The sequence below is a fragment of the Pteropus vampyrus genome, unplaced genomic scaffold, assembly GCF_000151845.1.
Source record: "Pteropus vampyrus isolate Shadow unplaced genomic scaffold, Pvam_2.0 Scaffold50, whole genome shotgun sequence".
In the NCBI taxonomy this organism is placed as follows: Eukaryota; Metazoa; Chordata; class Mammalia; order Chiroptera; family Pteropodidae; genus Pteropus; species Pteropus vampyrus.
The window spans coordinates 4,362,466-4,387,614 of record NW_011888831.1 but is presented as its reverse complement, the minus strand read 5'-3'; the positions used below and the strand labels follow the sequence as shown (position 1 = coordinate 4,387,614).

Genomic DNA, 25,149 nt, shown 5'->3' with positions numbered 1-25,149 from the left:
TCTCCGATCAGCTGGCGGCGTCGTGACGCACAAGTTGCGATTGTACCGCCCAGGGCCAATCACCACCAACTGGCGGGCAGCGTGACCACACCCACTCGGGGGCGCCAGCCCTTCGCTCTTGTCCCGCCTCTCTGGCTGTCTTAGTTCTGATTGGCAAGGAGGTCACCCCTTTGCTTAGTGGAGTTGCACTAAAGCCACGCCCACCAACTCACGAGCTGGCCAATAGGTGAAAAGGTGTGGCTCAGCCCTCTGCCTAGGATACTTGCTTTGAAGAGCGCTACGTCAAACCAGAGTCCTAAAGAGCAGAAGGAAGTAAAGGCGTGTGTGTTTGCAGTGCATATTGGTCAATGTAGTTCTCGGTCTGACACTTCGTTCCCAGAATCCAGCGCGCTCTGTGAGTTGGCATTTTTAAACTCTTCTCTGAATCCATCCCGGCTAAGTCCTTAAAGGGCTACAGTCCCTCCTTTTTAGAGCCATGAGTGCTTCTTCTAGACGACCCTAAAATGGATCCGCTGACCTCTGCAGGAGGCTATAGCTCTCAGAGAAAAGGTGGAGCAGACGAAGCAGCAGGAGTGGGCAGAACTGAAGGTGGAAATCAGCCCTCAGGGCAGCAGACTCTTCCACTGGATAAGAACCGCTTTGAGGGGAAGGGAGGACTGCTCACCTCGCCTAGCCCCCGCTTTTCCTGAAGAGGTCTAGCCCACTCCTCCTGGGGGTGGGGGCTTCCTGATCAGGAGATTTTTCTTTTCTTGGGGAAGATGGTCTCGTCCCAGTCACAGACAGAACCAATTCCTAAGAAAAATTTCATAGCATAGTCTTCACCTGAGGGTAGAAGGAAGACCTGTAGTCAAAACCATAGGCCGTGTCAAAGTACAACTGGTCAGCAACCCCATCTATCTCTGCCTAATACCCCCATTCTGTCCCGCCCTCCAGAAGATTTTCACTGACTCAGGCCTACTTAGGGAGAGATTTCAAAGGTAGAGACCAATGAGGAGGCTGCTCCCTCTCCAGGGTCCAATCAGAGTCTAGAGGGGCGGGGGATGGGCAAAAACTGAAAGGAACCCAGTGACTTGGCAAAAGCTGCTGGACGGCTTATTTAAAGGGGCAAGTCTTAGACCCGTCCCACCTCATCACTGCCCCCACCCCAACGAAGACAAACGTGTACACAGGGATCCATGACTTTTCCATAAACTCAGAATTGGAGGTGAGGGTAATTGAGCTGGAAGGATTAGCCTGGAGTGTGAGATAGTTCCTTCTATATTAAATACAGGCTCTGCCAAGTGATTGCTATAGTTCTTAGGAACTCCAGAATCCTGAGTTTGTGTTCAGAACATTGTGCCTTTAAGGAAACTTCCTGCCTTCCAGCCCAGTAACAGCTGATTGTTGGAAAGTATGACTTCAGGGGACAAATCAGCTGTTACCACATCTTCCTCCTGGCCTGCCCTACTCCATCTCCTTATCCACTCCCCCATGGGGGGGTCGGGGAGGGAAAGAAGGAGATTGAACCCCAAATATGGGAGACCTGCTTGTATGTTCTTTCCTCTTTTCTCTCCAAGACTGTCTCTACCTGCCTCCTCCCTCCCACACACACCTCCATTCCCCAGTCTACTGTTTCTTCAGAGGTTCTGAGCTTGGAACGAGAGGTATTTCCTGTCAGCACAGTCAGCTCTACCCACCCGCCCTAGTCTAGTAAAGGAGGCCAGTATTGGGGAGGCCCAGAATGGAGACTGGATAAGTGTGTGTGGGCTCCAGGAATGGAAACTGGGGAAAGTTCAGTGAAGCTGCGGCCCAAGCCTAGAGGAGAAGAATGGCTGTGGAAAGCAAACCTCCTCAGGATCAGAATCCTGCTGCCCAGGCCAGCTACCTACTACTGTCTGCTCAAGTCACCCTATTTCTCCCCAGACAGGAGCCTGCTAAGGGGATCTTCCTGGCTATGCCCATTCACTCCACTTCTAACTGTTCTAGATGCCACCTGGCCCTTGGCTGCTCTAGTTTTTATATGCTCTCAACCTCCACAGCAAGGGAGCTAAGGCGGAGCTTCCCAGGGGCTGCAGGTGGAAAGCACTGGCCCCCGGAGCCAGGGGCTTTGGCTGGGAAGTTCTGCAGGAAGACCTAGGTAAATATTTTGCCCCCGCCCTGAGCTGGGAGTCAGGGTCACTCTAGGACAAGCTTAGTGTGAAGTCCCAGGACTGACTTGGCAAGTTGGGAGAAACTGAGCAGGGCCTTGGCCAAGCTTGGAAGGAAGAGAAATCTCACCAGCTGTTCCATTTCCATTATTCTTAGCACAGATGTCCCATCCCCTTCCCACCGAAGGCCCTTGGGGTAGGCCCTACTCTATTTTGTTCTGCTAAGTCTCCATCCCCTCACTATCCTACTCTATAGGGCAAAAGCACAGGATTTGGGTCCAGGGTTTCTCAACCTGAGCACTATTGACATTCTGGGTTTGATAATTTCTTGTTGTGAGGGCTGTCCTGTGGGGCCAGCATCCCTGGCCCAGTAGATGCCATTAGCAAAATACCCTGCCCCACCACCCCAACAACAAAAGTGTCTCTAGACATCCCAAACGGTCCCTGGGGGCCAAAATTGCCCCCAGTTGAGAACTATCGAGTTGGATGAACTTGGATTTAAATTCCAGCTCTTACCAGTTGTGAGCTTGATGAATATACTTAACATCTCTGAGTTTCAATTTCCTCACCTACAAAATAGAATGAATAATAAGTTCATGGCTTATTGTAGGGATTAAAAAAAGGATTGTTTAAAAACACCCAGCACAGTACCTGGCCCACTGGCCCACAGTTGGTGTACTAAATGTTAGCTTCCTTTACTTTTCTCCCTGTCAGATCAGCAAAGGCTAGCCTCACCCAGCATAGGCTGACTGTCAGCAGGGAAAGCTGCAGCCTGCCTCTCTGACTATCCGAGCAATGACCTGCTGGCAACTCAATATTGAAGTTGGCAAAGGGGAGCGGCTAATTTGGTCCCAGATTCCCAAAAGCCCAAGGGTGCTTGGGTTGGGATTCGGGGAAATTTGGGAATAGAGCTGCTACAGAGCATTATTTATCTTAATATGTGGCCTGCAGACTGCCTGCATCAGAATTACCTGGGGTGCATGTTAAAAATTCAGATTCCTGCGTCCCGCCCCAGACTACTCAATGAGAAGTACATCATAAAATTTGAAAACCATTGTTTTAGGGCTGGGATTGGGGAAGGTGTCATTGCCCCGGAAATCTTAGTACACCAGTGCCCAGCATTGCAAGGACTTTCCTCAAGAGAATTCTAAGAGGTAAGGTTAGTTACACCCAAGGTCACTGTTGCATTGCAAACCAAAACCACTAGAGGGCAGGGTACACACAGACTTGCAGAAAGAAAAAGTGCCTGATCAATCTAGGTAAACTGAGACCAGAGCAAAGACCAGGTGGACCCAAAGAAGCAGGCACTACCTCTAGATGATCAAAACCCATCCTCTGGTCTCAGATACTCAGACCAAAGTTGGGGATGCGAGATTGTCAAAGAATACCTAATTTCCCAGGTGAAAACACCAATAGTACATGGCCAAGCAGTACAGAGAACATTGGTTTTAGGATGAGATAGGCCTAGGTTTGAATCCTGGCTCTACCACTTCTTATCTATGTGACCTTGGGCAAGTTACCTAAGGTAATCAGCTTCCTCATCCTAAAATGGGTATAAAAATTTCTTCTTGAAAGGGTAGTGTTGAGAATTAAACAAAACAAGGTATGCAAAGTGCTTAGCATGTTGCCTGGATTGCTAATCAGTCAGTGCTTGATAAATGGTGGTTTTGAGTTATTACTGCCCAAGGTCCTGTGACCAAGCGCATCAGAAGCTCTGGTTGCCCCATCAAGAAAGAGAATACAGTTGAAATCAGATCATGGCAGAGCCATTCCTGTCTCCTAATTTGGACTTTAGATTTTCTTAAATGTCTTTATGGAACTCCCATACCTCTACATCAAACTTCTACAGGAGGCAAACTCTCCTTTTAGGAGTGAGACTCAAAAAAACAGAGCCAGTGGTTTCACAGAAAACAATGGCCTATCTGTTTTGTAAATGAGTCAGAACTGAGACCCCTTGAAGGAGTCATGTAGTTCTGGTGCCAGCTCTCTGGTTTCCGCTCCTTAACCCATGCTGCACCCTCCCCCAGCCACGGTGGCATCTGCAAGGCTCTGACCACAGCAGGCAGGCTCTGTGACACCGCAGAAGCTGATCTTCAACAGGAAGCCTTGGGGGAACATTTCCTCTCAAGGACGCCAGGCCTCTTGGCCTTGGCCACTTCCATTCCTCAGATCACCCAGAATTTAAAAAAAAAGAAAAAAGAAAAAAGAAAGAAAGAAAGAAAGAAAGAAAGAAAGAAAGAAAGAAAGAAAGAAAGAAAGAAAGAAAGAAAAAAATATATATGTGTGTGTGTGTGTGTGTGTGTGTGTGTGTGTGTGTGTGTGTGTGTGTGTATATATATATATATATTTAAGAAAGAAGAGAGCTGTTCAGTGGGGAGGACTCCAGGGCAGAAAGTCTCCATTCTGTCACTTGCACGCCTCTTTCGGCCGCTCTTGGTTATCACCTGAAAATATAAACAGTAATAATCGTCCTCCCTACCTCACAGTGTGTTATGAAGGCCAAATGGAATGTTACTGAAGAAATGTTTTGGAAAATTAAAAGTTCCTTTTGGAAGGCAGCATGGAGGCGCTGAAGGCACTTGATGTCAAAAGTCCCAGCTCTGCCTTGGGTTTCTAATCTGTAAAAGCGGTGGCAGGAGAGGGGGAATCGGCCCGCTAAATGCTGGGATCTCTGGGAAAAGCCTCCCTACATCAGCGTCCTGGAGCGTGCAGGAGGAAGCAGGGAGAGGAGAGAACATCTCGTGGGTGGTTCAGCATCCCCCTTGCCCGCATCCGCGGGCCGGCTGGGGTCCCTTTCAGCCACAGAGGAAACGAAGCCGCCACCAGCCCTGAGCAGAGAGCTAGGAGGGAGGGCGCGGAAGCCCGCCGGGCGGTGGCGCGGGCGAGAGGCGGGGTCCCGTCCCCTGCTTTGAGCCACGTGCGGTTGTTTCCGTACTGGGGCGATCACGTGAACCGCGTCAGCTGACCCGTCACGGTGGAGCAGGGCGCTGGCATCCCGCAGCGCCCGCCCTGCAGCGCCAGGAGCGCAGGACCCTGCAGAAGGGTAAGAGCGCCCGGCTCTCCGATCCTCTGTCCCTGGCCCACCGCCGCCGCCTCCGCCCCAGCTCCTGTCCCTCGCCCATTCCTACCCTGCCAGTCTGGCACCCAGAAGCCGTTGCGAGGAGGGCCGTGGCCCTACTCAACCCCGCGCTGCTCCCAGGTGGCCAGGAGGGGATGGCCCCGGGGAATAGGGGGCGGGAAGTCGCTCTTACCACTGGGGTCAAGGGCCGGGCCCCGCCCCCAAGCCCTAACATGGAGGAGCTGCTCCAGAGCGTGGAGAGAGACCTGAACATAGATGCCCGGCAGCTTGCTCCGGCCCCGGGGGGCACTCACGTGGTAGCCCTAGTCCCCGTGCGCTGGCTGGCCAGTCTCCGTGAGCGCCGACTGCCTTCGGGACCCTGCCCCAGGGCAGAGGGCGTGGGCGAAGCGGAAGTCAAGACTCTCCTTCAACGCTCCGTGCAGAGGCTGCCCCCAGGCTGGACGCGAATAGAGGTGCATGGACTGCGGAAACGCAGGCTGTCCTACCCGCTGGGCCGCGGCATGCCCTTTGAGGAGGGGTCCTGCAGCTCTGAAACCCTCAATAGCTTCATGCAGGATGTGGCTGCCCAGAATTATCGCAACCTGTGGCGCCATGCGTATCATACTTATGGGCAGCCCTATAGTCATAGCCCTGCCCCCTCAGCTGTCCTTGCCCTGGACTCAGTTAGACAAGCTCTGCAGAGGGTCTATGGTTACTCCTTCTTGCCAGTGGGCGAAGCTACCCAATGCCCAGCATATACCAGAGATGACCCTTGTCCCCCTCAGGGCAGCCAGGCTTGTCCCAGTCTTTTGAGAGCTGAAGCCCTGCTGGAGTCCCCAGAGATGCTGTATGTGGTGCACCCTTACGTACAGTTTTCCTTGCATGATGTGGTCACTTTCAGTCCTGCCAAGCTGACCAACAGCCAAGCCAAGGTGCTCTTCATTCTTTTCCGTGTGCTGAGGGCCATGGATGCCTGTCACCAGCAGGGACTGGCCTGTGGGGCTTTATCTTTGCACCACATTGCTGTGGATGAGAAGCTTTGTAGTGAGCTCCGGCTGGACCTGAGTGCTTATGAGAGGCCCGAGGAGGATGACAATGAGGAGACTCCTGTAGCAAGGGATGGGGTAGGCACTGAGCCTGGAGAAAAGGAAGGAAGAGGACCTGGGTGTTCTACCTGCCAAGAAGAACTCAGGGGCCTTGTGCTAGACTGGGTCCATGGTCGCATCAGCAACTTCCACTACCTCATGCAGCTGAATCGGTTGGCAGGTCGGCGGCAGGGGGATCCCAACTACCACCCAGTATTGCCCTGGGTGGTGGACTTTACCACACCCCACGGGCGCTTCCGAGACCTGCGCAAGTCCAAGTTCCGCCTCAACAAGGGAGATAAGCAGCTGGACTTTACGTATGAGATGACACGGCAGGCGTTTGTGGCAGGTGGTGCAGGTGGCGGAGAGCCACCTCATGTTCCTCACCATATCTCAGATGTGCTCTCCGACATCACATACTATGTGTACAAGGCTCGGCGCACACCCCGGTCAGTGCTGTGTGGACATGTGCGGGCACAATGGGAGCCCCATGAGTACCCTGCCAGCATGGAACGTATGCAGAACTGGACACCTGATGAGTGTATCCCTGAATTTTACACCGATCCCTCCATCTTCTGTTCCATCCACCCTGATATGCCTGACCTGGATGTGCCAGCCTGGTGTAACTCCAGCCAGGAGTTTGTGGCTGCCCACCGGGCACTGCTGGAGAGCCGTGAGGTATCCCAGGACCTACACCACTGGATCGATCTCACCTTTGGCTACAAACTCCAGGGCAAGGAGGCTGTGAAGGAGAAGAATGTGTGTCTGCATTTGGTGGACGCCCACACGCACCTGACCAGCTATGGTGTGGTACAGCTCTTTGACCAGCCACACCCCCAGCGCCTGGCTGGGGCTGCTACCCTTGCCCCTGAGCCTCCACTCATCCCTAGGCTGTTGTTCCAGACCATCCAAGAGAACACAGGCCGGGAGGACTTCCCAGGGCAACTTACAAATGGAGTGGGCAGGCTGGTTTTGGAGGCCACTCCCTGTGAGGCTGGCTGGGCCAGAGACAAGCCAGTGACAGGGGAAGATGACTTGGAGCAGGCCACGGAAGCTCTGGATTCCATTTCCCTTGCTGGGAAAATAGGTGACCAGCTGGGCCCCTCCTCCTCCTCCTCCTCCAGTCAAGCCCCACCAGGCCTCCTATCTTTCTCCGTGCCCTCAGCCTCTCGAATGGGCCGCAGGAATAAAGCTGCTGGAGCAGACCCTGGGGAAGCTGAGGAGGGGAAGATTCTTCTTCCTGAGGGCTTCAATCCCATGCAGGCTCTGGAAGAGCTGGAGAAACTAGGCAACTTCCTGACCAAAGGCCTAGGGGGCCGCTTGGAGGTGCCTGAGCAGCCCCAGATCCAGCCACCTGTGCAGCTGTGGGACCTCTTCCATCGGGACATGCAGGCACTGGGTGTCCTATTGGCTGAGATGGTGTTTGCCACCAAAGTCCGAACACTACAGCCTGATGCACCTTTGTGGGTACGCTTTGAGGCTGTTCGGGGGCTCTGCACACGCCATCCCAAGGAGGTCCCTGTGTCTCTGCAGCCTGTGCTGGACATGCTTCTGCAGCTGAGTGGACCAGAAGGCCCCGTGGTAGTAGGGAGGGGCAAGCTGGGTCCACTGTTTCAGTACAGGCCTGTGTCCCAGGGATTGCCCCCACCTTGCCCAGCCCAGCTCCTCAGCCCCTTCAGCTCTGTGGTTCCCTTCCCTTCATACTTCCCCGCACTACATAAGTTCATCCTCCTGTACCAGGCAAAGCGTGTGGAGGATGAGGCTCAGGGGCGGGAGCTGGTCTTTACTTTGTGGCAGCAACTGGGTGCAGTGCTGAGTGACATCACCCCAGAGGGGCTGGAGATCCTGCTGCCCTTTGTGCTGTCACTCATGTCTGAGGAGCACACGGCTGTGTATACAGCCTGGTACCTATTTGAACCTGTTGCCAAGGCACTGGGCCCCAAAAATGCTAACAAGTACCTACTGAAGCCTCTCATTGGTGCCTACGAGAGCCCCTGCTGGCTTCATGGCCGCTTCTACCTATACACTGACTGCTTCGTGGCTCAGCTGATGGTGCGGCTGGGCCTGCAGGCCTTTCTCGTCCACCTGCTGCCCCATGTCCTGCAGGTGCTGGCTGGTGTGGAGGCTTCCCAGGAGGAAAGTAAGGGCCTGACAGGAGCTGCCGAGGATGAGGAAAGCGGGCTTCCAGGGGCCAGGCCCAGCTCCTGTGCCTTTGGGGAGGAGATTCAGATGGACGGGGAGCCTGCTGCCTCCTCAGGCCTTGGGCTCCCAGACTATACATCTGGCGTCAGCTTCCACGACCAGGCCGACCTCCCTGAAACAGAAGACTTTCAAGCTGGGCTCTATGTGGCTGAGTCCCCACAGCCCCAGGAGGCTGAGGCTCTGAGCCTGGGCCGACTGAGTGACAAAAGCAGCACCAGCGAGACCTCTCTGGGCGAGGGCGAGGAGCGGGCTGCAGATGAGGGGGGCACTCCTGTGGACAAGAGCAGCCTTAGGTCAGGTGACAGCAGCCAAGACCTGAAGCAAAGTGAAGACTCAGAGGAGGAAGAGGAGGCAGAGGAAGGCAGTGTAGTATTGGAGGAGGAGGATGGGGAGGGGGAGCAAGACGAAGTCACTGGGACATCTGAGCTCACTCTCTCTGACACGGTGCTGTCCATGGATACGGTTGTGGCCGGTAGCAGCGGGCCAGATGGGGAGGTAGAAGAGGAGCCACTGACCGAGCAGTTGGAAGGCAAAGAACAGAAGATCCTTCTTGGTGAGTTCTCAGGCCTAGAGGTGTTGGTCAGTCATCTGGTTTTCACTCAACATTTGCTGCACCAAGCAGTGTATCGAGCACATCCACACACAGCATAGTTGTGGGCCTGCCCTCCTAGAGCTCACATCTAGCAGAGGAGGTGCCATGTTGTAGATAGTCCTACATGAGCACAAGGTATGGTAGTGCTGTAATGAACATGGCTGGGTGCTATGAGGGAATATAAAACGGAGCTTTGACTTAGTTTTCAGGGGTCAGAGAAGCCTTCCTTGAAAGTAGGGCCATTTGAGGTTCAATGAGTAGGAGGTAGCTAGGCAAAAATGGCAGGGTCTTTGGTGGGAAGAGCATTCCATACAGAGAGAATAGCATGTACAAGGCTCTGAGGTTGTCATGGTTTCATTAAAGAATCAGTAAAAGAACAGTGTAGTTAGACTAAAAGAGTGGAGGGCAGAGGAGGGATTAGAGACCAGAGTGGGTGGTAGCTAGAGCACAGCCAGGGCCTCATTTATTAGCTGAAGATTTACTGAAAGAATAACCTGGAGCAACCCCAAAGCCAGAGTCCCACAGGCCATCTCTGCCACTGCTGAATGGAGGGTGGTGGTGTGGGGTGACTAGGCTCAGGCTGAGCTCCTTGGCAAAGTGGTAGGCAGAGTTGGCTGGGTGGGGTGCCAAGGGGTGGGAAGGGAGAAGTAGTGAGCCAACATTATCTGATGAGCTCAGGGCCTGCTCCCGTCCTGCAGATACGGCCTGCAAGATGGTCCGCTGGCTGTCCGCCAAACTCGGCCCCACAGTGGCTTCTCGCCACGTGGCCCGGAACCTGCTCCGCCTGCTGACATCATGTTATGTTGGTAAGGTCTCTGGTCAGTGCTGGAGATGAAGCTTCTCCCAGGCCGTCTGTTCATCTTCAGTCCCCTCTAGGGAATCCTTCCCACTCCCACCGCAGACTACCTTCTGGCCAGGTCCTGGGTCCCAGTCTGTAAGCTCTTTCCTTCCTTAGGTAGGGCATAGGGCAGACCCCAGCCTAAAGTGAGTGGGAGTGGCTACCACTCTGGTCCCTGGAAGACCGACTGCCCTCCTGGCCTCCACTAGCATTCAAGGCCGCTGGCCCTTCCTTGGCAGGTTCTACTCGGCAGCAGTTCACTGTGAGCAGTGGCGAGAGCCCCCCGCTGAGTGCTGGCAACATCTACCAGAAGAGACCGATCTTGGGCGATATAGTGTCAGGGCCTGTGCTCAGTTGCCTCCTCCACATTGCCCATCTGTATGGGGAGCCTGTCCTCACCTACCAGTACCTGCCCTACATCAGCTACCTGGTTAGTCCCTGTTTAGGCTGGGGGATGGGGGTCTGAGGAGCCTGAGAGCCGACCTGGGATCTCTGGGGGTTCCAGGCAGTCTGTGGGGCAGGCTGGTCCTCAACGACTCTGTGGCCCTAGGTGGCCCCAGGTAGCACCTCAAGCCCCAGTCGGTTGAACAGCCGTAAGGAGGCAGGGCTGCTGGCAGCAGTGACTCTGACCCAGAAGATCATCGTGTACCTCTCAGACACCACTCTCATGGACATCCTGCCCCGTATCAGCCACGAGGTCTTGCTGCCTGTTCTCAGCTTCCTCACTTCCCTCATCACAGGGTAAGCCCCTGCCCCATCTCCTGGGGGAAGCAGCCTAGCTATGGAGGCTATGTGGGTGGGGGACTGGGAAGCTTGAGGGAAAGTCCAGAGGCACTGAACTGGGTACCAGGAGTCCTGGTTCTGATCCCAGCTGCATATCCCTGAGCAAGCCACGTGTTCTTTCTGTGCCTCAGTTTCCTTATCCTGTTTGGACCAATAGATCTATAGCTCCTTTCACTTAAAACTTTTGGTGGGTTCTGGGCAAGTCCCACAGAGTAAGCTTTGTTTCCAGGTTCCCAAGTGGAGCCCAGGCCCGGACTGTCCTGTGTATGAAAACCATCAGCCTCATCGCCCTCATCTGCCTGCGCATTGGACAGGAGATGGTCCAGCAGCACCTGAGTGAACCAGTGGCTACCTTCTTTCAAGTCTTCTCTCAGCTGCACGAGCTTCAGCAACAGGTGGGCAGACCTACCTGGCTAGCATGGGCTGGGTGGGGGCTGTAGACTCAACTGACTCCCTGTCTTCCTGCCCCCAGGATCTGAAGCTGGATCCTGTGGGCCGCAGTGAGGGCCAGCTGCCAGAGGTGGTCTTCTCCGATGGGCAGCAGCGGCTGGTGGACCCCACCCTGCTGGATGAGCTACAGAAAGTGTTCACCTTGGAGATGGCATACATGATCTACGTGCCCTTCTCCTGCCTGTTGGGTACTGCCCCCTCATGTTCCTTTACACAGACTCTGTGGCTGTCTCTTCCCCTGGGAGGGTCCCATGCTCCCCCTGCACTCAGAGTTAGTAGTGGGTGTAAAGCATAGTTTTCTGGGTTAGAACAAAGGGATTTGTCCTCAGACTTTGAGTCCCAAGGTGACATAATAACAGGAACTGAGCGTTAGCCAGCAAGGGGGCACAGGAATGGCCTAGTGTGTTGCTGAGGAAGGCTGGGCAGTCATGCTGACATACTGACATCTCTAGGAGCTGTCTGAGAGAAATGAGCAGCCCACTTTTATGTAGCTTCTCGTATGGGCCAGACACTGTTCTGAGCATTGACATATGTCATCTCCTGGAATAGGATGAGCAGCCCTGTGATCAGATAAGTTGTCATCCCTCCACTGAAATCTAAGCTCTAGGAGGGAGAGTATTACCTGTCTCATTCATTGTTATATTTCTGATGCTTAGTATGGTGCCCAGCACATGAAGAAGGTGCTCACATGTACATAGCGAATGAATAAGACCATGTTTTACTGGGGAGGAAACCGAGGCTCAGAGATGTAGTGTCACTTGCTCATAGTTTCAGAGCCCGTACCTGTCATGCCTTCTGTAGTTCCCAAGCCCTTGGGTGGGAGGTAGCAGCCACCTGCCATCTTCCCTAATCTTAGGGACCTCTTCCACTCCCATCCAGGTGACATCATCCAGAAAATCATCCCTAACCACGAGCTGGTAGGGGAGCTGGCAGGGCTGTATTTGGAGAGCATCAGCCCGAGCAGTCGCAGCCCTGCTAGCATGGAGCCCACTGTGCCAAGCACCAGCCCTGAGTCAGACCCCCAGGGTGGGGGCTGCCCCCAGGATGACAGCCACTCGGGGACCTTTGGGAGTGTCCTGGTTGGGAACCGCATCCAGATCCCTGACAACTCTCAGCCTGAGAACTCTGGCCCCCTGGGCCCCATCTCTGGGGTGGGCAGTGGGGGCCTTGGCAGCGAGAGCGAGGACAATGCGTTGAAGCGGGAGCTGCCACGGAGTGCCCATGGGCTGAGTGGGAACTGGCTGGCATACTGGCAGTACGAGATTGGTGTGAGCCAGCAGGACGCCCACTTTCACTTCCACCAGATCCGCCTGCAGAGCTTCCCAGGCCACTCAGGGGCCGTCAAGTGTGTGGCACCCCTGAGCAGTGAGGACTTCTTCCTGAGTGGCAGCAAGGACCGCACTGTGCGCCTCTGGCCACTCTACAACTCTGGGGATGGCACCAGTGAGATGGCCCCACGCCTCATCTATGCCCAGCACCGCAAGAGTGTCTTCTTTGTGGGCCAGCTTGAGGCCCCGCAGTGTGTGGTGAGCTGTGACGGGGCTGTGCACGTCTGGGACCCCTTCACAGGTGAGTGGGCCCAGGTGAGGCCTGTCCTGTTGCTGCCGTCCTGCACCCCACCAGGCCTCTGGGAGTAGGGTCCAAAGGTGGGGTGTAATGGCGTGTGGTTTGAGGTGGCCCAGTGAGACCACACAGAGGATCAGTTAAGACTTGGAATCCATTAGATCTTGAATTTGAATCGGCTCTGCCAACTCAACTTGCTGAGTGACCTTGCACAAGTCACTTTGCTGTTGGAAGCATCAGTTTTCTCATCTGTAAAATGAGAATCAGAACAACTGGTCTAGAAGATAATGCATATGGGGGCTTGGCTTAACATGTGGCATGTAGTACGCATTTGGTAAGTCATTGCCTCATTCCTTTTTGACATCATTGTAAGGAGAAACTAGGCTAGAAGCGGGTAGAGGATGGGGTAGTATTGAGGTTGACAGAGGTAACATTCGGTCAGGAGGTGCTATATTAAGAGAGGAGGTTGCTTTGGGGACAGGAGCCTGGCTGGGTCATGAAAGCAGGAAGGTGGGAGGGTCAAGAAACATCTAGCATTTTCTGAGATTCCCTGGGATATTAGAGGCAGATATGGAATAGGTCAGGATATAGGAAGAGTTGGGGCTCTTCCATCAGCTTCTGGGACCCCAGGTCCACTGTGCCTTTTTTCTTGCCAGGGAAGACCCTTCGCACGGTAGAGCCGTGGGACAGCCGGGTGCCACTGACTGCTGTGGCTGTAATGCCTGCCCCTCACACCAGCATCACCATGGCCAGCTCTGACTCAACCCTGCGCTTTGTTGACTGCAGGAAGCCTGGACTGCAGGTCAGGGGCGTCCAGCTCCCTGAGCCCTGGCCTGAGTGCCTGGAAGCGGGGAGAGACCCCAAAGAGAAAAGGGCATGGGCATAACTTCTGTTTGGAGACAGATCACCCACAATAGCAAACCCTGGGGGACAAGGGGGAGGAGGGGAGGACTCTGGCCTGTGATGGGAGGAGCTCTCCTCTTGATGGGGGACAGAGGCTCAGACCTTCCAGCTGTGTGGGCTTGGGGGGTAAGCAGGACCTCAGGAAGAAGCGGGTTGGAGCAGCAGCGGCATCTCAGCTCGTCTCCCTCTGCTTGCAGCATGAGTTCCGCCTGGGTGGCGGGCTGAACCCTGGGCTTGTCCGCTCCCTGGCTGTTAGCCCCAGTGGCCGCAGTGTCGTGGCCGGCTTCTCCTCGGGCTTCATGGTGCTCCTGGACACCCGTACGGGCCTGGTTCTGCGTGGCTGGCCTGCCCATGAGGGGGACATCCTGCAGATCAAGGTGACAGACCAAATCCCCTTCCCCTTCTCACTGCTGTGGACCCCCACCTCTGTTTAGGGTCTACCCAGGACAGGCTCAAGCTGATCTCCTTGATATCTGCCCAAGGACAGGTATAAGGGAGGGTCAGGAGCCAGGTGCACTTTGAGGCCATGGCAGGAGGCAGGCCACAGGGGCGGGCACTAGGGGGCTGAGCTGACCCTGCTGCTCCCTGGATGTGTTCTAATGAGTAACCCTTGTCCATATTTGTCTTGCTAGGAGGATCAGGGGTCGGGTCCTGTCCGTGACCCAATTCAGGTTAAATAAAGCTCAGCTGGGAGGATGTTTACTACCCCCAGACCACTGAGCAGAGTCCATACTCCCTGCTGGCCTGCCCTGGTGGGGGCAGGGGCAGAGGAGTATGGGAATCCTGCCACCACCTCTGCCCCTGCCCCACTCTCAATCACAGCCCTCAAGGAGGCAAAGGAGGGGAGGCACAGGGCTACTTGTGTGAGGATTTCTCCCGGCAACTGGGATTCCCTCCCCATCCTAAGTGGAGGCCAAGGGATGTGCACTGCTGCTGCTGAGGGCACGCTGCTCGGGTCCCCTCTAGGATTCCCCAGGAGACCCTGGGTCCGGGTGCCTCTAAATTCTGACTTTCCAATCCAGACTTTTCTGGAGGGCTTTGGGGCCAACCTGGGTGTTAATCCCGACTCTGCCACTTACTGACTCTGTGACTTCAGTATGATTACTTAAGTTCTCTGAGCCTTAGTTTTCCTCCATAAATGGGAGCAATGACAGCATCTACCCTGTGGGGTTGTTACAAAGATTAAATGTGGTAATATGGTAATGTGGCATGCCTACACAGTTCCTGAACACAGTAAGTGCTCAAAATATAGTGATAACTAGGTTAATTATACTTGAATATATTTATACTAATTAACCTTAACATAATACGGGAGGATGGCAGCCTGTTTACTGGTCAGGATGCCCTGTCTTCTTGGGAGGTACTGTGGGAGGAAATGGGAAGACCCTGGGGCTTGGTGGGCACACAGGAGGCTCCAAGCCCTGCTGAGGCTGTCCTGTCCCCGAGCAGGCGGTGGAGGGCAGTGTCCTGGTCAGCTCTTCCTCCGACCACTCTTTGACCGTCTGGAAGGAGCTGGAGCAGAAGCCCACGCACCACTACAAGTCAGCATCAGACCCTATCCACACCTTCGACCTGTATGGCAGTGAGGTGGTCACTGGCACCGTGGCAAATAAGATTGGTGTCTGCTCCCTGCTTGAGCCACCCTCCCAGGCCACCACCAAGCTCAGCTCTGAGAACTTCCGTGGGACACTCACCAGCCTGGCCTTGCTGCCTACCAAACGCCACCTCCTGCTGGGATCAGACAATGGGGTCATCCGCCTCCTGGCATAGGCTGAGGTGGGAGCTGGCTAGGCCCAAGTGGGCAGACATCCTCCAAGAATCCACCCCTCACCCTTGTTTCCCCACAAGCTCCCTCCATGCAAGCCTTGGGCCCCATACCCTCTGTACCCACATGGCCTGCCAGCTAGGGCAGGGTGGGGATCTGGGCTTCTGAACCCCCAGAGCCACCAACGCTGCCAGTAAAGATCTCATTCACAGCTTGAGGAGACACTGCTCCTAGCTAGCAGGAAGCAAGAGGAGGAGCTGGGAAAGCATCACTGTCCTCTCTTCTCCCAGGTCTACCCTCTGGATCCACATGGGGACAAGCAAGCTCGAGAAGGGAAAGGGAGACTGGCCCTGCCCACCCAGTTTCCAGCCAAGGCCCCCGCCCCTTCTTGCTGGGCTCTCTCTGCCTCTGTCTCCCAAGGACAGGGGAGCTGCCCTAGTTCAGGACCCCATGGTGCTTGGGCTCTATCCTCTAAGGAGGGCTGGCCATGGTCTTTAAGGGCCTTGGGCTGGGGTTTAAGTGTCTACTCAACCAGGACCTGCCCAGTAGGGGATGAGTAGGACAAGAAAGAGGTTAGGATCGGGGAGGGAAGATGGACTTGGCTAGCTGGTGCCTGCCAGGAGTGACCCCATGCCTTGCCTGCCATCCTTAACCACAGTGTTTGTGCCTTGAGCTGAGGAGGCAGCCCCTGGGCCTGGAACTCTTGCAGGGTTTGAGGGGGCGGTCCAAGTCTCTGAGAGAAGGGGCAAGAAGGATTCTATCTCTGCATCTCAGATCTCTCCCAGGGGACAGGTAGACCCTTGTGTTTCCGAGTCCTCACATTCTGGAGCAGACATGAGGTCTGGGACTGGGCTCCTGCTGCCTCTTTACTATTTGCAATAGATGTAAATATGACCAATAAATCCTTTGGAAGAGCCATGGAACTGAGTGAGGCTTTTCTTGACGGTGGTTAGGTGGGGAAAAGTTGCAATCCTGCAGCTTAGAGGGAAGTGAGGAGAGGGTGAGGAGTAAGGCAGGAGGTGGGGAGGCAGCCTGATCATTGCTCTTCAGGCAGCACAGGGGACAGGGCTTCGGGTTTGTGCAGCCCCAGGCCAGTTTCCAGAACCCTCACCCTTGGGGAGGGTAAAGAGGCATTGCTCCCGATGAGGTAGGATGCTGAGAGAGTCTTGTCCCTCAGTATCTCTCCCCAGCCCCTTCCTTCCAGACCCAGAATGAAGGTAGCCAACTGGGATCCTGGGCATGTAAGGGTTGGTACATAGGCTCCTGCAGCTTCCCCTTCCCTCCCCTTGGGATGGGAGGCAGGAAAGGGCATTGGAAGTCGAAATCTGGATGTAACTCTGAGCCCAGCTATGACCTTGGGCAGGTCACATAGCATCTCTGAGCCTGACTAAACTAGGGATAACCCCCCACCTCATGGGGTCACTGGAAGGCTCCTGTCCTTCCTTGATCTGCTCTCCAGATGAGGACGGCCTCTTCCACTGTCTCCTGAACCACCTTTCTCTAGGCTCAGGTGGGACTCAAGTGCATGTGGCTCCAGGTGGCCGTCTCAGGATTAGGTGCTCCGGTGGGAAGGGGGCTTCCGGCCCCAATATCAATGTTTAACCGGATATGCAGGTCAATATTTACCAGAGGAGAAAGCAATCTGAACAGGGGTTGGCTGTTCAGAGCAAAGGTCCTAGTGGGAGGGGAGGGCTCGTCTGAGCTGGCTGGAGCCTGGGGTAGAGCGTGGGGAGCACCCAAGTGAGGCCAGAGGGACATCGTGTGCAACAGAGAGGAGCTTGAAGAGGTACGAGGTGAGGGGTGGCTTGGCCTGCTCCTCAGGCAGGAGAGAGGTAGAAGTTGCCCACCTGGCTAAGGGGGTCTGGGCTGAATTTATTCAAGAGGCCTGTCATTTCCTGGCCTCTTGGGGTGATGAGGGGCCAAGGTGGGAGTCCAGGGAGAGTCTCTCTGGGACTTGAAAAACGAGGTCTTTTCTTGCCAGAAAGATTCAAAAGCCCAGGTTAGGGATCTGGGCCCTGGCCAAAGGCCTTTGTGTGTGGTGGGGGTGAGGCCAGGGGTGATAGAAGGATTCTCCAGAAAGACTGGCCCTGAGAATGGGGGTGGGGTGTGTGAGACCTGCTCAGAGGCTAGACCTACACTTGCCCATCCCCTCCTGCCAGTCTGGCTTCCTGGAACCAGCCTGGGGCAAAGTGATTTCCATAAGTCCAAAGGTGGTTCTGGCCAGAGTCATTCATTGGGTTCTGCTGTAGGGTCAACAAGGTGGCTCTCTGGGCCACCCCACCTCCCCTGCTGAGACCCCAGAGTCTTAAAGGCCTGTCCACCCTTGTTAGCAAGACCAGACCAGACCAGCCAGAAAAGGTGGGCCAGATGGATAGCAGGTTAGATAAGAGTTCTGGGGGAGCTCCAGTACAGGGCAGGGTTCTCAGAAGAGGGCCTTGGCTAGGCTAACAACAGCCATGATTGGGTGCCAGGCATTGTACCCAGGGCTCAAAAAGATTGTCTTATTTTGGTCCTCGTAATACCTGTGGGAGGAGGTAGGGACTTGTACCACCATTTTATAATATGAGGAGGAACCCAGAGGGATTAAGGTTGATGTCCAAGATTCTCTGTTAAGAGTCAGAGTCTGGATTCAAACCCAGGTCTGATTCACAATGCCAGGCCTTGAAGAATGAGGACTTTTTCTGTTTCAATAACATTTTCCCCCTATGAACTAAAACATTCTCAGTGCATGACATGTGAAAAGCCAGAAAACACAAAGGGAAAAAACAATTCAGGGAAAGAACCCTCAGAGCTGAGAGGTACTGCTAATGTGTTTTGGGGGTGTGTGCTGTACCTGGCATTATCCCCTCAGCAGTGACGGCTCAGGACTTTGCCAGCCAGTGATTATGTGGGTGGGATTCCATGTGGGTGTGGGGACTTGGCCTTAGGTAGCAAGTCAGATAATTGGTGACAGTGTGTGTGGGGATGAGGCGGGAACTGAGGCTTCCTGTCCCGCACAGGAACATGGCACTGCTTTGGGGGCTCCTGGTGCTCAGCTTGTCCTGCCTGCAAGTCCCCTGCTTGGTGGTGAGCCTGGGCCATGATCTGCGTGGGGAAGGGAGGCAGGTATGGAAGAGGCCAGAGGTCTGAGGGGGAAGAGGAGAAAGGCTGGATAGAGGGAGGATTTGCCTCTGAAGGGGTTCTTCATGCCTTTCTTAACAGTTCTCTCCAGCGAGTGCCATGCTCTTTGGTCAGCAGGTACTTGGGATTGAGGGGACATGATGGGGAGGAAGGCCCTGAGGGGCCTCACATATGGTTTGTACAGAGTAGGGAACCTGCTGGACGGGTCTCTCTCCATTTATTTCCTCCTTTCTTCAGATAGTGAGCGGGCCAACCCAGGAGAAGCTAGCCCCACTTAGCTTCCTCATGTTGGGCAACCAGGTACAACCAGGTGGGGCTGGGGAAGAGTGGGCGGGGTCTGAGGGAGGAGGGCCAATCAGTAGGGTTGAGGGAACTTGGGGTTGTGGCTGTGAGGCTGAGGCTTGAAGGGAGAGGGTGAGAGGGACCAGAGAAAGGGATCCAGTCTCTAGCATACCATTGCCTGTGTGATTGGGTATCAGGACTGACAAGGCCCTGCTGCCCCCGAGCACAGGGGCTATGAAAGATACCTTCAACACAGAAGCCAGAGCTGACCCCTGGACCCCATTGACTCCTGATATACCCCTGCAGGAGTTTCGTGGCCATACTGCCCTGAAGAAGGCCCCAGGAGACTGCAAAGAGGCCCCAACTCCGGAGCAGAACCGCAGGCTGGCCCAGGCCATGATGGCCTTCACCACAGACCTATTCTCCCTGGTGGCCCAAAGATCTACCAGCCCCAACCTCATCCTATCACCTTTGAGTGTGGCCCTGGCACTCTCTCACCTGGCACTAGGTACTGTGGCAGCACCTGTCCAGACCAGCAGAGCTGGGAGGCCAGTAGGAACTCACCTCTCTAGAGTTACTCCTCCACTGGAGTCCCTTGGATGCCTGATAAAATGCAGGCCCACCTTCAATCTCTGTGAGACAGATTCCCAGGGATTGAGTCTGGAGATCTGCTTCTGGTGACTTTTATGTAAGAGTTTGTTAGCTACAATGTCTCCATTGGACTGGAGGGTATCATTGTGGGAAACGGAGGTCCAGAAAGGGATGACAATTTTTGTGAGGCAAGGCTGCCCCGACTGTCAGCAGCAGAGATAAAAGTAGAACTTGGGAGTCCTGTCGCTCCGACCATTTCAGTGGATGGGAGAGGAGAGTGTGGTTCTAGGGGCATGCTCACCATGGGTACTCAAGGGATGGGGTGGACAGTGGGAGTAGAAAGAACTCCAGCCTGGGCCATAGCCAATGCGGTCCCCTCCAGGTGCTCAGAACCAAACGCTGCAGAGGTTACAGCAGGTGCTGCATGCAGACTCAGGGCCCTGCCTACCCCGCCTGCTGAGCCGCCTGTGCCAGGACCTGGGTCCTGGAGCATTCCGATTGGCTGCCAGAATGTACTTGCAGAAAGGTAGGTACTGGTGGCAGGGAGCTCCCTAGGCAGTGCCTGGGGTGGACAGGGTGAGGGAGATGGGCTTGGCCTCGGGTAGCCAGTTGAATCATTGGTGGCTGTGGAGCTTGAGCCTTGGGAGCAGCTTGTGGTCCCTTCTATGTAGGATTTCCCATCAAAGAAGACTTCCTGAAACAATCAGAACAGCTCTTTGGTGCAAAGCCCATGAACCTGATGGGAAAGAAGGGGGATGACCTGGCAAACATCAACCAATGGGTGAAGGAGGCCACGGAGGGGAAGATTGAGGATTTCCTCTCAGAGCTGTCAGATGACACAGTGCTGCTTCTCCTCAATGCCATCCACTTCCAGGGTACGCTCCTTCTCTTCTCAGGTCCCCCGCCCTGGCAGATCCTACCCCTGCCCTGTAGGCTGAGCCGCTGAGCAGCCTGCGTTCTCAGGGCGCCTCTACCTCTTCATGGCTGGGCCAGGAGGTAGGGGGCTCACTGGGTTATGGCTTGGGGGAGGATAGGAGAAAAGTAATGGTGTGGCAGGGAGGAGGCCCAGGAACTGGATGGGGCTGTTGTGGAGAAAGTATCCTAGGAGGAAACCGAGCCTGAAAAGACCCAGGAGGAGGTTCCTGAGCGCATGGCAAGGCATGGCATGGGGAGAATGCAAGCCCAGATTTCAAAAATTCTACAGAAAGACCTCAGATCAACTGGGTGTCAACTGGCACAGCATCCCCTGGGGTCCTGGCCTCTACCTTTCTTCCCTGAAATGGGTTCTGGGTGGGCTGTGGAAGAGGCTGGTGGAATAGAACCCACCTTGGTCCCCGTCTATGTAGCCCCTGCCTTCTGCTGGATGCAGGTTTCTGGAGGAGCAAGTTTGACCCGAGCCTCACCCAAAGAGAAACTTTCCACCTGGACGAGCAGTTCACGGTGCCGGTGGACATGATGAAAGCCCACACGTACCCTCTGCGCTGGTTCTTGCTGGAGCAGCCTGAGATACAGGTCACCCTTGATTGCTCAGGCTGGGCCTGGGTGCTGGGAGGTGGGGAAGGGAGTAAGTAGTAGGCAGGCTGTGGAGCAGGCACTGGGTTGGGGAGATGTGCCTCCACCTTCCTTGCAGTCATGTCCCTGGGGCATATGGCTCTGAAAGGTCTCATTATGCCCTCACCCAGGGGGACTGAGGCTCCAGGCCTTTTGAGGTTCATTGGTTCAACAAAACTATATTGGGCATTTACTATGTGCCAGATACTGTTCTAGACACTAGAGATTTAGTGGAACACGGGGGAGCCCAGATCTCTATTCTCAGGAGGGAAGACACACAGTATATGAGCACACACATACCAACAGAATAATTTCAGATAATAAGTGGCTATGAAGGAAAAAATTTAAAAAGTGACGTATTAGTGACTGGGGAAGGTATTTTGATAGAGCAGTCAGGGAACATTCTTTGAGGAGCAGATATCAAGTTGAGACCCAGGTGATCTCTGGTTATGGGGGTTTATTACAAGGACCCATACGTTGTGGGACAGCACAAGGACCACCCCAGCAGCGATGGAGCCACTCTGGGCTCCACTCAGCACCCCCAAGCCAGGGAGATGTGATCTGAGTTCTCACACAGTGCTCCTTAGAAGGGAGGATCTGATTGGGATGGATCTGTCAGCATCCTGATAGAACATTCTGATTGGATAGGGTGCTATGCCAACCTATCTCAGGTGTGACTTCCCTTACTTCTGGCCTAAATGTGGTCTCATGGCTTGGGTACTGGTCCCTAGGCCAGTCAGCTGTGGCTGAGATAGCAGTATTGGGTATTTTCACAAGGCCAACATGACACAGACCACAGCCACTTCTGCAGCCTTTCTGAGGGGAGCAACATCCTGGCTTCTCTGCAGTTCACCCTGGAAGGAGGACCATCTGGTTTACCTCCCCACCGTTTTTCTTCCTGCTGATCCTTCCCTCCAGGCTTTGTCCTGCCCACTCTTCCTTCACCCCTTTGTCTCCACTTCTTGTGCTCCTTACCCTTTCCTCTCCTCTGCCACTCTGCAAGCAGCCTCAGGCAGCCAGATGCAGGCACTCTTTCTCCTGCCCACAGGGGTCCTGCCACCTGGGCACTTTGCCTAGAGCCTGAGGAGTTACAGCTGCAAGGGACCACTGAGCTCAGTGATTTCCATACTTCTTTAGCTTCAGAAACCCCATTCACATGAAATCTTATCCCAAATCACAGTAAATACACATGGCTGGTCAAAGTTACTGTTGAAGATGAAGGATGAAGAAAGTATCACCCTTTGCAGCGGTTGTTCTGCAGAACCCAGGGCAGTTTAAAATCCAACAACCCAAGCCTACTGTACATCTGGAGAAAGGGAGAGAACACAGGAGATTCTTCACCCCAAACCACAGGGCTATCTGGTAGTAGATGAAGAGAGAAAAACACCATTCATTGAGCACAGTCTATGTGTACACATTCTGTTAGAAGCTTTAAAAGCATTATCTCTTTTGGCTACATGTCAGCCCACTTCACAGGTGATGAATTGGAGGCTCAGGAAGGCTGAGCTCATACCTAAGAATGATGGACTAAAATCTTGGTCCATTGGTCTCAGAAGTGCATGCTGGCCCAGACCCTGCTTAGGTCTGGGTGCTTTCTAGTCTTCATGTTGTCTCCTTCCCTTGTCTGTAGGTGGCTCATTTCCCCTTTAAGAACAATATGAGCTTTGTGGTCATTGTGCCCACCTACTTTGAGTGGAATGTGTCCCAGGTGCTGGCCAACTTGAGCTGGGACATCCTGCACCAGCCCTTGCTGCGAGAGAGGCCGACCAAGGTCCAGCTGCCTAAGCTACATCTGAAATATCAGCTGGACCTGGTGGCTACCCTCAGCCAATTGGGTAAGGAGGCTGGGTGTGGGACGGCCCCCTAAGTCAAGCTGGGCAGGGTGGGTGAGGAGGAAGCCCCCAGCTGTTAGAGAGTCTGAGACAAACCTAGCCTGTGTCCTGGGCTTTTCTGAGGCTTAGGGAGGTGAGAGGGTTTGAAATGAGCCCCTGGACCCTCTGTCCCGGAGTGGGCTGGGTGTCCAAAGAATAAGGACTTGCTCTGCCCAAGACAGCATTGCAAAGAATCCTGGGTGGAAAGCCTGGGGTGGCACATGAGCCTTGCTGGCTCTCCTACAAGGGGCACTGTACTAGGCACTGGGAACCCACTGTGTACAAAGGGCTCGGTCCAATGGAGTAGGCAGATAAGGAATCAGAAACTTACAATTCAGCATAAGTGAGAAGACTGGCTTCTCTCAAGTTCACCCAGGAGAACATTGCAAAGGCATGTGTCTGGATCTTGGAGCAGGGGATCAGGAAAGGCTTCCTGGAGGAAGTGATCGTTAAGCCCATACTTGAAGGTTAAGTAGGAGTTAACCAGGGAACTGTGGGTTCAAGGTGTTCCCTGGTCAGGATGCCAGACACCCTTCCAGGCAGGTCTAGGCATCCTGTGAGGCAGAAGGCAGCTCTGACCAACCATCTCCTGCCTGGGGCAGGTCTGCAGGAGTTGTTTCAGGCTCCGGACCTGCGTGGGATCTCTGACCAGAGCTTGGTGGTGTCCAGCGTACAGCATCAGTCCACTATGGAGCTCAGTGAGGCTGGCGTGGAGGCAGCTGCGGCAACCAGCTCAGCCATGTCCCGCATGTCCCTCTCCTCCTTCAGTGTGAACCGCCCCTTCCTCTTCTTCATCCTGGAGGATACCACGAGCCTGCCCCTCTTTGTGGGCAGTGTGAGGAACCCCAACCCTGGTGCGCAGCGGGAGCGCAAGGAACAGCAGGATTCCCCTGACAACAGGGACTCCTTCCAGAACCAGAAAGCCTTCCCCCGTGGAGACAAGCCCTTCGGCCCTGACTTGAAACTGGCACCCCCCTCAGAGGAGGATTACCCCCAACCTAACAGCCCCAAGTGAGGGGCTGTGGGCTCCAGCATCCTGAGTCCCTGCCTGGACCAGCCTCTCAACTCATGTGACTCTTTCCAAACAGCTTTGTGGGATTAGGGGCAGGGGCCTGGGTGGGCAGTCTGGGAGAAGAGAGGAGCCATTCTCTCTGTCTCCTCTTGGGGACTTCGGGGGTGAGAGGGCCTGGGAGGAGGGGCAGCTGCAGACCCACTTTTGTGAGGAAGGTAGGTGAGTTATTCCTTAAGTTGGCTGGGGGTTAACTCCATGTTTGTTTACCAGAGAGGGTGGGACAGGAGGGACTGGATACTCTGGCTGGGGAGAGGAGAGACTGGTCCTGGGGATGGCCCTGGAGCAGAGCACTGCCCTAGTTAAACGCTGTGGCTCAGCCTTGTACTGCTCTGCATTTGGAGGTTGAGCAGCCTCATAAACTGCCTTTGCCATCGCTCTCCAAGGCCCACAAGCCTCTAGCCCACCCTCATGCCCTGTCACCTCGATCTCCTCGATGGTCCTTAGAGATGCCGACACTGCCAGGACTCCCCTTCCTTCCTCTCTCCTCTTGCCCCTCTGCCTGGGGTCTCAGGGCCTGAGGTGGGTGGCATTAGCTCCTTAAGGCTCTTTTGTAAAGTTTTTGTAGTGATTTTTATGCCACCTAAATAAAGAATGAACAGGCTGCTTTGATGTCACTGTTCTGGGCATGGGTGGGAGCAGGGGTGCTGGAGGTAGACAGGGAGGAGGCCACAGAGCAGACTGCACTAAGAAAGAGGCTGGGCCCCAAGGAATAGCAGCCCTCTCTGTGCCACGTTTGGTCTTTGGCCACTCACCAGCCCTTCTCCACCATGCAGTCTCCTGACCTCTCCAGCCCTTTCTAGGACCACCTCCATGTCAGCCTGGCTCTGTTCTCAGCCTATTCTTCTCTACAGGCCTCAGGCAGTCGGCAGTGAGGGCAGCTCAGAATAGCGCCAGACTCCTGGTTTGGGAGAAGAACTGGCAATTAGGGAGCTTGAGGAGTTTCTAATTACATGCCAGCCCCTCTGCCACGAGCTGGCGCCCGCCAGCCGGGGGGCTGGCTCCAGCTGGAGGCTATCAGTGCCTGAGGATTTGGGGAAAGTGGTTGTGGGCATAGGGCTGGGGGCAGCATGGGTGTCCACATGGGTGGGCCCTTGTCTGTGAGTGCAGGATGTCCATTGCCCATGCGGCAGTGACCACTTGCAGCCCTGAAGTGCAGTAATTGAAAGCAAGTACCTGGGATGGAATCTTGCTTTTCACGAACTAGCAGTGTGGGGAGATAGGTAGTAAATAAACAAGTGAAATAAATATATGGTATGTCAGAGAGTGATAAGACCTATGGTGAGAAATAAAGCAGGAA

General features: G+C 54.6%; 2 protein-coding genes across 4 annotated transcripts; both read left to right on the top strand.

Annotated features, from left to right (window-relative positions):
- The first annotated feature begins 310 nt into the window (after positions 1-310).
- Positions 311-16,285, top strand: WDR81 (WD repeat domain 81). 3 transcript variants are annotated; one of them, XM_023530506.1, is made up of 11 exons: positions 311-394; positions 4,613-9,024; positions 9,762-9,869; positions 10,141-10,331; positions 10,452-10,642; positions 10,914-11,079; positions 11,157-11,322; positions 12,014-12,703; positions 13,354-13,499; positions 13,798-13,977; positions 15,050-16,285. In XM_023530506.1, the coding sequence occupies exons 2-11, from the start codon at positions 5,340-5,342 to the stop codon at positions 15,368-15,370; spliced, it is 5,844 nt and encodes a 1,947-aa protein (XP_023386274.1). In that variant the 5' UTR covers positions 311-394; positions 4,613-5,339; the 3' UTR covers positions 15,371-16,285. The 3 variants fall into 3 exon arrangements, with proteins under 3 accessions (XP_023386274.1, XP_023386275.1, XP_011358177.1); XM_023530507.1 differs by lacking the exon at positions 311-394 and having other exon boundaries at positions 4,480-5,169; positions 8,376-9,024; XM_011359875.2 differs by lacking the exon at positions 311-394 and having other exon boundaries at positions 5,340-9,024; positions 15,050-15,376; positions 15,656-16,285.
- Positions 16,286-16,353: 68 nt separating this feature from the next.
- SERPINF2 (serpin family F member 2) lies at positions 16,354-24,698 on the top strand. The gene is made up of 8 exons (XM_011359873.2): positions 16,354-18,470; positions 18,723-18,785; positions 19,074-19,275; positions 19,741-19,884; positions 20,030-20,233; positions 20,728-20,870; positions 22,540-22,744; positions 23,383-24,698. The coding sequence occupies exons 1-8, from the start codon at positions 18,330-18,332 to the stop codon at positions 23,793-23,795; spliced, it is 1,515 nt and encodes a 504-aa protein (XP_011358175.1). The 5' UTR covers positions 16,354-18,329; the 3' UTR covers positions 23,796-24,698.
- Positions 24,699-25,149: the final 451 nt, after the last annotated feature.

What these genes read in the sequence shown, in the direction of transcription:
- SERPINF2 (XM_011359873.2), top strand. Translation starts at nt 18,330, where the DNA reads ATGAGGCGGGAACTGAGGCTTCCTGTCCCGCACAGGAACATGGCACTG. An exon ending in TGCGTGGGGAAGGGAGGCAG is followed by an intron (nt 18,471 to 18,722) that starts GTATGGAAGAGG and finishes TCCTTTCTTCAG; the next exon opens with ATAGTGAGCGGGCCAACCCA. An exon ending in ACTCTCTCACCTGGCACTAG is followed by an intron (nt 19,276 to 19,740) that starts GTACTGTGGCAG and finishes GGTCCCCTCCAG; the next exon opens with GTGCTCAGAACCAAACGCTG.
- WDR81 (XM_023530506.1), top strand. Translation starts at nt 5,340, where the DNA reads ATGGCCCCGGGGAATAGGGGGCGGGAAGTCGCTCTTACCACTGGGGTC. An exon ending in TGCCCTACATCAGCTACCTG is followed by an intron (nt 10,332 to 10,451) that starts GTTAGTCCCTGT and finishes CTGTGGCCCTAG; the next exon opens with GTGGCCCCAGGTAGCACCTC. An exon ending in GCCCTTCTCCTGCCTGTTGG is followed by an intron (nt 11,323 to 12,013) that starts GTACTGCCCCCT and finishes ACTCCCATCCAG; the next exon opens with GTGACATCATCCAGAAAATC.